This window comes from Geospiza fortis, unplaced genomic scaffold, assembly GCF_000277835.1.
Source record: "Geospiza fortis unplaced genomic scaffold, GeoFor_1.0 scaffold172, whole genome shotgun sequence".
Taxonomy (NCBI): domain Eukaryota; kingdom Metazoa; phylum Chordata; class Aves; order Passeriformes; family Thraupidae; genus Geospiza; species Geospiza fortis.
Window position 1 is genome coordinate 8923358 of NW_005054309.1, and position 10248 is coordinate 8933605.

Here is a 10248-nt window from a genome sequence, read left to right on the forward strand (position 1 = left end):
ACTCCCTACAGACAGTGAGGATGATATTCAAAACCAAAGCTGACAACCCAGAGCACAGAACTGACACTCCAGCTCATTTCCCAGACTCTGGGAATGCTGAGCTCCACCACACTACCCCTGGCACTTGGTTATTTCACTGTTTGCTGCATATCATGAACCAGATGGTCATTTTTGATTTCCCCCACCAGCTTTTAGGTGCTCCTGATGCTAAAAATACTCTGAAAAACTGATTTAAATACTTCACTATCAAAAATCATGGAAGAGTAGCAACTGAGAGCTTTAAAAACCACAAAGGGAAATCTGAGAAATAAGACACTGAAGACAAGATTAGGTAGAGAAACCAGCAAGTCTCTGGAGATTTTAGCTGAGAATCAGGACATTTTAATGAAATTTAAAACTTGCACAAGCATTAGAATAAAATGATGCATTTATGTCACTGACATTCTGTAGTTAAGCATTAACATTCCACATCAGGCCATCTTTTCTTCTATTTTACAGCCTTTTAAGAAAGAAAAGAAGACGTGTTCATCTTCTATGGTATCATGCAACCCTTAAAACACTGAATTTTCTGTGATTTTTAGGTGCTCAAGAGCCAAGGAGGATGAAGGTACAGGGTCTGCTCATCCAGGAGAAGGGAACTGCAGCCTGGAGTGATTCATCCCAAATGCCATCATTTCAAAAATTCCTGAGGGTTCTGAGTGAGCCAAAGCAAGACAATTCCAGGTTTTCAGATTGGCTCTAAGAGATGGAATCCTGCACAAGGACAGGCAGAGGAACGGCTGCAGTGCCTGACATCAACACTCCTGCTGGTGCTGCCTTGTGCAGGCTGCCCTGGAGCAGAGGCTGGGCAGAGTCCCAGAATAAAGCAGGGATTTATCCAAAGGATCTCCTCCATGGATCCACCTTGGGCAGCACAAGAGCCCAGCCAGGGCTGCACCCAAGATGAACCAAAATGGCCCCAAAATGCACGAGCGCTCCCGGGGTCTCTCCCTGGGATCAGTTCTGCTCCATTTGCACCTTGCAGTTCATTGTCCCATTCCAGCTTTAGCCCCTGCAGTCCCACCCTGCTTGTTTTTCTCTCTGCAGCCCACGGTGTTTGTGCTCTTGGGCTGAGATTTGGGTCATTTGTCCTTGGTGCCCAGCTGGAGCAGGAATTGTTTTGTCTCCCTGCTCTGTGCACAGAGCTCACCATCCCATAATATGAAACCCAGACCCACACACTAAAGCAGCACAGAATGTGAAAAATATAAAGCCGAAACCTGAGGGATCATTTGGAGAAGAGGCCCTGGGGACTGAGGCACTGTTGGCACCCAGGCTCCAGTGCCAGCTGCTATCAGTTCCAGCATCCTGGCTGGAATTTCAGCCAGCTTGTCCCCAGGTGCTAGGAGCAGCCTCCAGGATTTAATAATCTGAAAACAAACACGCCAGAGAGCAAAAAAACCCCACTAACAGCAAAACCAGGCAAAAAAAAAAAAACAAAAACAACAACCATTCAGCTGCTCTGGGCAGGGGAAGCAAAGCAGGTTGTGGGTTTTTCTCTGGGAAGTTCCTTCCTTCCAGGGCTGAATGTGCAGGAGTTGGGTGGGATTGTGTTCCAGGGGAGTTTTGTGCCTCTTCTGTGGCTGTGTCTCAAGGACAACCAGCACTGGCCCATTCCTCATCAAAGGGGACTTGGGACAGCAAGGTTAAAAAGTAAAACCAGAAAGCTCAAGGATATTTTTTTTCATTTTGGTTTGGATTTATATTGGGTTTTGAGGAGTGATTTTAGTGCTTGCTGTTTTTTCTTTTAAAGAAAACAACCCTCAGCTAACACCACTTACCATTTTGGCACCATTTAAAGATTTTAAAGCTATTTTAAATGCACAAAAAAAGCAAGAAGGTTGTTACAGAGATTTGGGCACACTGGAACAATCCTGAAGAAGGGATCTGCAAACTGTAGCATCACTATTAGGTACCAGTTCCTCCCATGCTCTTCAAGTAATTTCTGTTGGAGAGACAGCTTTGTAAATTAGATTCATGGTCTGTTTCACTCCTATGCAAAAAGTGGATTAAAATGTTGATCATTTTAGTCTGGGTTAAGCTGGAAACAATGATTTGGAAATGAAAATGAGGAAGTATAATTTAACCATTCTGTACAAATCTCTCCTTTGCTATTAAGAGGAATAATACACAATTTCATTTGCACACAGATAATGCAGACAGAAATTGCAAAGTTGTGATTAACTCTGCTTTGGCAAGTCATTCGGTCCCATTACAAATGTATAAGTTTAAAAAACGTTCACTTTATAATTGGATAGCATCTCTCAAGATATAAAAATTTAATTTTATTCCAGTGCTGCTTTCAATTTCTCAGTGGACAGAGCCTGGAGGCCACATTTCATAACATGCCTTTCTGAGTCACAGCATCAAATATTTATGAAGTGTTTATTTAGAGCATTGACAAAATCCTGTAGACCACCTCTGAATCCCTAATGGAATCCAACACCTTGGGAGTTGCAATTAATTTCTGGATTTTTAGTAAGGAGACAGCAGGATTCCTACCCAATTCCAGGCTCAGGACAGTTAACTTTTGTAAGCTGAAAACACTGAAGGTGATTAGCATGTGTTTGCCTCTGTATAGCCTGAATTTGCAGGTGTTTATCCATTCTTTGGGGTTCTTGGGTAAGAACCAAGCAGCCTGAAGGCAGAATAAATAAGGACATTTTATCATCACACAAACCCCAGGCCCCAAATTCCCATGTGAGAACCTGGCTCCAGAGAACCCTGGAGTGCCTGCAAACAAAACCCCAGATCACCAATACAAACTGAATCCAAGTCATAAACATAATTAATTATGTTTTCAATACCATTCATGTGTTTAGATACCCAAAATGCTTCAATATGGAAACTGGTTTTTACAGATTTTCTCCATAATCAATGGAGGATCTCTACAATCTGCTGTGGATCTCCCACTCTAGAAATTCTTGGAGAGAAGATGCCCAACTTCAGCACTTGGTGCAGAGGCTGCTGTCCCAGGTAGAGAAGGAAAGCTTAAGGATGGAGGAATCCTCAGATTTCTCTCCTCATTCACACCAGGCCCTGCAGGAAAAGCAGCCTAAGAGAAAAATCCCCTCCCACGTGTCTTAGTGGACTTTCTGAGGCCTCTGGGACCTGAAGCTCCCAGAGAAAACAAACAAGAAACAAATCCCAGGAACAGAGAGCAGCAGGTTCAGTGTGTGTAAAACCTGCAATGCAGCTCCTTGCTGCTCCTCCAAAGGAACTGGGGCTTAAAATCAGAGAGAAACTCTTACAAAGGGGACTGAAAAACAGCCCCAGAATGCTGCTGGACCCTCAGCACTCTGCCTTTATGCTCTACAGAGGAGTGGATTCCATCTCAGTTTGGGATCAGGGCATGCTGACAGCACCAGTCCACCTCACCCTAATTTATCCTGGCTGGCCTTGTTTATTGTGCTCAGCTCCTGGACAGGGGTCTCTGCTTTGGAAAGGGAGCTGATGGACTGCAGGGAGCCTGAACCTGTGAAATGGAACAAGCTCAGATCTCCAAGGCACCTGAAATCAAAGAACTGCTTTAATGATTTAAGGATTCACTTGAGTTTATTTTTTCTGCAGCCACGTACCCACTGCACAGTGCCACAAAAATAGAAGAAGTGGAAGTGATTTCTTTCAGAGATGGGCTCTATTGTTACATAAACACTTCCATGAAATCCTCATGAATCACTTGAAGGACAGTGTGAGCCAGCTGTACATTATTAGTGACATTTAGTAGTAAACAACTCTGCTACCAAGCCAGGCAGAGCCCAGGCATGAGAAATATCTGAAGGTGGAAGAAGCAGGATTCCAGGAAAGATCCAAATGGTGCATGTGGGCAAATCCGCCCTGAGCACACAGCCTGTGGCTGCAAATGGACTGACACAAATTTCAGGCCTTCTGGTACTGATGTCTTGTTGTTCTTTGCTGCTCTAAGGAGGAAAAGCAGCACTTTTTACAGCTGGGGAAAAAACCAACCCAAAATGGACTGGAATTACCCCTCAACACTCAACCATTTGTATCTGCACAGACACACACCAATAGAACTTCTGAAAATAGCAGCACACAGAAACCTAATTAGCACCTAAATGAAACATTTGGTAGCTCAGACTTCCAATATTTCTGTGTCTCCTGTCTAAATGGAACTTACCCATAATGAGTTCTGCACTACTCTGAGTATCATCCTGGGTGGATGAGGGAACTTTCCCTTCTGCAGAGCTCTCCTCTCTCTGAAATGGATGCAACTGCTGAAATAACCTCACCCTGCACTGCATCCCCAGGCCCTGCTGCCAAAGCCCCCCTCCTGTGGCTGCTGCATCACTCCAGGCTTGAGCAGGACAGTTCAGGTGTTCCCTGCTCTGCTCCTCCATCAATTGGGATGCAATTCCCCCTTGCAGGACCTGGGAGCACGCTCTCACCTGGGCAGATACACTTCCACTTTCTGCTTCTTCACAGAGTTAGCCCACTCATTAATCAAGGAGGCCTTGACCAGTGGCTCCAGGGTGGCCAGGGGCACCTCCTGCCTGGAGAGGACAATCATCATGCTGATCTCATCCCCCTCATAGGGGATTTCCAGGACCTGGTAGATCCCTCCTGCTTCGTTGGAGCCATCACTGAACTCTCCTAGAGCAGGAAAACAACAAAAACCCTGTTAGGATTATTTTCTTTTGTCTATAGTGTATTTACTAGATACTGGAACTAAAAATGACCCTCTTTAGTCTATATAAAAATTTGGTATAAAATTGGTTTCTTCATCACAGAACCTGAGGCTTACATTTGATTTCTTAAAGAATACAAGCTCAAGCTATCACAGAGTTTGTAGATAATCACAGCTCTGGGACATAACTTTCAGTGGTTAGGCAGAGAAGAGTCTAAAATTTAATGCTGCTGAGACTTTCAGGGAAATGGGCAGAGATCTTATTCAGGAGAGAGGATTTTTCAGTGATGAGATTGAGCAAAATGCTGCCAGACATTTTAGAAACCTCTTGGAGCTCAAGATCCAACTAAAAATGATCATTAGTTCTGCTGTTCAAAGAACCTCTATTATACCAGTCCAACAGTAAAGAACAAACATTACTCATTTGAATGTTTAGCACAGCACAAGAAAAATATTTTTGTGATAAGCAGGACTAGCTCAAGAATTGCAAAGAACTTCAATCCAATGGATAAATATTCTGAAATCCATCCTAAGGCACCAAGCAAGTCATTATAAATGTTGCTACCAGTTATAATACACACATTAAGGAAAAAAAAACAAACTCTGAGTCCCTTCTTTGGGCAAACAGCACATTAAAAATTCTAGGCAGAAGAAGAGACAACAATACAAGTGGATATTACTGCAACAAACCCATTAAGTGAAGATTTAGTAGCTCTAAATTGCTAAAGGTCTAACTCACCGTAGTAGAACTCTCCCTGTTGGTACATCATTGGAATTTGCACTTCACTTTCATCATCTTTAGTGAAAGAAAAAGTTCTGGTATTTTCAGGCCTGAACTGTGACTTCCAGTTGCCTTTAAAGTAGATTGCATTGATGAGAGCCAAATGAGTTAGAGCACCAAAGTCTCTTGAAGACACAAAATCTTTGATCATACCTAAAAAGGAACCCAGCTGTCAGTCTGCATGTCAAAGTGAGCATTAAATCCAAACTTAAGGCAGCTTGAAAAATGCAAGAAAATAAAAAGCAGTGTTAACATGTAATTTCCAATTCAGATGTTTCATTAAATCTCCAATTAAAGTGCCAGTGTTTTGTAAACCTAAATCACAGTGTAGGTGTGGAAACCCTTCCATCAAGGACGTGTTAGGCAACTGTTTCTTGATCACTACTAAATACACCCTACAAGGAAGCCACGTGGAGAAAGGGTCACATTTGGAATGTTTACCCTGCTGCTATGAAACTGTTCAGCACTTCCACCTTAAGGTCAGAACTTGCACAAACTTTGGTTCCAATCCAAAGCAGCACTTAAATGGGTGCTTGATTTAAAGCTGCACCCATTGCAGCTTCACCTGGGCCAGCTCTGAGGGAGCTTCAGAGATCTTCTGTTGAATTCAAAGCCAGGACTAAGCACTAAAAATCCACATAAATTCCCAGTGTTTGTTCCAGTGGCACTAGCTCTTGAAAAGCAAAAGAGGAAAACCATCTAGCATCTGCTCTATTCATGGGAGGTACAGCAGCTGAGCATGGCAGCTGCTTTGCTCCTACTCCTGAATAAGTCATTTACATCAGAATGCAGTCTGGTACCTGCTGTAGCTCATCTCAAATGCTCTGCATTTCACCAAAATCGTTCCCAGTTTGGTAAACTGGGTGCACTGACCAGATCTGTCACTGTTCTTCAGGAATTACAGCCTCCTTCAGATTGCTTTCTTGCTCACTTCTATTTTTAGCTGATGTTGCAATGCAAAGTGTTAAAATAAGCACATTCCTCCATCTGATTATTACTCCTTAATCCATGGTTTAAAAAACAAATTAATTCTGCTTTCTGGAGCATATGATCCTGACTAACTGGTGTGAAATTTGTGTATCACAGGGCTGGATTTCTTCCGGGTTGCTGTTTGTACTTCATTTTATCTCGAATGTTCTAAGGAGGGAGGTGTGACCAACACTCACTTGAAGCTGGGAAAAAACAAAAGGAAAACATTTCCAGATTTCTATTTGGTACTCATATTTCTTTGTTTTTTCAGCCACATCTTGTTAATACATCAATGAAATGTTAAGAATTTTCCTGCCCAGAGGAACCTTTGATGGTTCTGTTTTCTGCTCTGAGCGTCCCAACGTGCTGAACAGGCTGGAACTGCAACCTGCCTGGGCTGTGCTCCTTTCCCAAGGGCGGAAATCAGAGAGAAGGGGACCAGCTGAGGGACTGGAACCACCCCAACCTGACACCAAGAGCCCCCCAGCTTCCCTGGTGGGCCCTGCTTTTCCTCTTCCCTCAGCCAGACACCACATCCATGGAAACCCTCTGCAATCTGCTGCATCACCTCCACCCAGCTCTTTCTGCAGCCTGAGAGAAAGGGCAGGTTGTTAGGAACAGAATGGCTGCTTGGAACAAACCAGACCATTTTCAAAAGGGAATAAAAGCATTGCAGAAGGTGCTTTTCCAAAAGGAATTATGGATTCTTAAGTGCTCAGACTTCATGGAGATGTGTTAATTCCTGCCAGGTGATTCCAATCCCTCCAAATTCCCAGTGGTACAACTGTGGCAGAGCCAGACCTCCCTGAATTACTCCCAAAATCTCAACCTTCAGAGTGGGGAACCAGAATGAGAACATGCTTTGATCCCTCCACCAGGAGACTCCCAGATATGGGGACTCTGCATGGCTCCAGGAAATGCCACCTCTCTGGGAGCTGCCAAGCCAAGCAGCATCCTGCAGCTCTCAATGTGCATATTTACAGCAGTAATTTTGTGCTTAACTCCCCTGCTGCAAATTTGTGTTGTGAAACTGTTGACAGCGTTCCTAAAATCAACTACCCTCTCAACATGCTATCTCGTTTCCTCACACTGCAAAATATTACATTACACACTCTGATTTTTGTGGTTCAAAATTAGCTTTTTATTCCCCACTATTCTATTTCTCAGTACCTTGTGAGGATGAGCTCCTCAAAGGAGGAGTGATACTCCACACATGCAGAGCACAAGCCAATAAGCCCTCTGCAGACAACTTTTCTGCCATTAGCAATAATACTTTTGTACAAAAAAATTAAAATACTATTAAAATACCTACCATTAAAACAGTCTCATTCAACAAATGTTACAGATGGTAAGACCAGAGAACAAATATTCAAACACATGCCACATGATTAACAATGACTAATATTACTTATGACAGATCATTCCTACACAGGAAAAAAATAGAAATACTAGAATTCTTCTCCTGGGAGGAGACACTTCAGTCTCAGACAGAACAGATAAAAGCCAAAAAGAACCAACCCAACACCACTGCACAAGTTTGGAAGCAGAAACACTTCCTGCAGGAAGTGCAAAAAAGATCACATGCACTTACTATTTGTGTGATTCTCCACCCATTTATTGATCTGAGTAGCAACAGCTGCACTTTGGCTGAAATCTACATTCTCTACTTCAGCTTTGAAGTATTTTTTCACCAGCTGCAGGAATTTGTCACTGACGTGGAACCCATTCTGCACGTAGAGGGAGTTGGCGATGTCCAGCACGTAGTGACTTTCATCAGCAGTTGCCATGTCAGAGAGCTCCTTCAGGAAGGCAAACTCTTCACCTGGGGAAGGACAAAAACACCTTCAGTGGTTCAGAAAGCAAAATGATTCCATGGCTTTTCTGCTGAAAAGTCACCAAAATGTTTTATGCGAAGGAAAGCCATCTTTTTTAAACAAACTTGTTTCTAAACCTACACACACACCTTCAGATCTGAAGGAATAATCTCCAGGATCATATTACTCAGAGCCTGTTTTTTCTACTAGCTATAATTAGTCTAATTAATGAGACATTTGAGTCCCACCAGAAGCAAAGCTATCAATGGAAATTCTTTCTACACCAAAAAAGCAATTAAAAAAAATTCTTCTCACAGGTTCCATTCCTTAGTCTTGCCACCAGAAATTCTTAACAGAATGTTTATTCAATCTTAAATGCCAGTTGTTTAAGGAAAAATGAACTTCAAATCTTGAAACTAAGGACCTGCACAGCCTCTTCTATGCCAAAAGTAGGTCTAGAATTTCCCAGGATCCTTAGTGGGGCAGTGCAGAATCCTTGGTGGGTAATGAGGAATCTTGAACAGGATTAAAGCAGTCTGCTTCAAAATAGGGAGCTTGTACTGCTGCATGAAGGTGAAATTTTTAATTTAAAACCTAACAAAATAAACCTTAAAACTGATGGCAATGATGTGTTTCAATCAGAAATCGTGGGAACACTTTCACTGAATGCCACACTCAAATCCCAGAATAGTGAGCAGCCCAGAAAAAAAAAAAATCAACTGCACAAGAGGCAAGAGGGAGGACAAGGAGAAGAAGAAGAAAGACAGGACATGCCCAGACTCCTCCATCTTGGCTCTTGAACCCCCATTCTAAATCCCCAAAATTCTACTTTTTCCACCCTGTGACAAATTCACTATCATTCTACTCAAACTCTCGTGGCTTGTAACTCTTCACACAAAGTTGGTAATTGTTTCCATGGGTTAAAATCAAAGGCACAGGTGTTTCTGACTCTGTGCCAAGGTCTCTGAGCCCCCTGCCAGGGTCTGGAGTCCTCCAGGGCAGCCAGAGCAATGTCCTGGGCTCTGACATGTCAGCACCTCTCAGCTCATGCAGAACCCACACTTTTGAGCCTGCCCATAAATCCACCAAGAAACCCAGTGATTTATAACCCATGGACATCAGCAGGCTGCTCCCAACCCTTGCTCCTGTTTCTCTAGGACAAAAAGTAATAAATGATGCAAAGGCCTCACCGTTTTTCAAGCTGTCAAAGCCCATGGAATGTCGGATTTCCTTCAGGGTGGTGCCATGGGCCCCCAGCTCCACCATGCCCATGGCTATGGCAATGCTCAGAGGGGAGAACAGGATGTTCTCATCCTCCCTGCTGGCTCTCAGCTGGTTGTAAATGTTCACGGACAGCTCAGCGATGGTTTCATCAGCAAAATTGGTCTTGAAGGCTTCGCTTTGCAAAGCAAGCAGGGACAGCAGTCCAAGGAAATACATGACTTGAGATTTTAAGGTCTGAAAGATAAATTTGGGACAAAATAAAGATTGTTGGATAATGTAAAATTCAACTTGAGAGAAAGAAGAGTAATCAACTTTTTAATCTTAAATCTGTGGGGGAAGAAAATCCCTAGAGTCCAATGCACAGCGCAGTTAGTTGGAGGAGACACTATTAAAAGAGAAGTATGATGTATTTTCACACAAAAATAACCTCCTCCCTTGTGTAACGGTATGTTTGTGAAATCTTCCAGCCCCAGACCAACAAAACACTCACAGCTTCTACAGAAAAGACCCCAAAGACAGCAACCCCTTCCCTCCTTCCCTTTGGAACTGTGGCTGTTTAGCAGTGCTGACCTGGAACTGGTTTGTGTTTCTGCACTTTTCCACAAAAAAAAACCCAGAAATCTGCTATTTCTTTCATCTGACCTTCTAGTAAGATGAAACTTATTTATCTAAGTCACTTGAAGCCCCCAACAGGTAAAACAGTTTCAAACGCTGTGAGAGAGCTCCCTGACACCCGTGACAAAGTTACTGTTCCGTGATGTTGCTCAGTTGCAAAA

At 43.1% G+C, this 10248-nt stretch overlaps 1 protein-coding gene across 1 annotated transcript in view; it reads right to left on the reverse strand.

Moving 5' to 3' along the window:
• The window catches only part of SERPINI1 (serpin family I member 1), a 20740-nt gene extending 11035 nt beyond the window's left edge, over nt 1-9705 (reverse strand). Inside the window, exons 1-4 of the mRNA XM_031055385.1 lie at nt 9439-9705; nt 8026-8256; nt 5424-5618; nt 4446-4650 (exon numbers count right to left, since the gene is read on the reverse strand). Of these exons, the coding sequence (XP_030911245.1) occupies nt 4446-4650; nt 5424-5618; nt 8026-8256; nt 9439-9688 (881 nt within the window). The 5' untranslated portion in view covers nt 9689-9705. The remainder of the gene's footprint in view (nt 1-4445; nt 4651-5423; nt 5619-8025; nt 8257-9438) is intronic.
• Nucleotides 9706-10248: the final 543 nt, after the last annotated feature.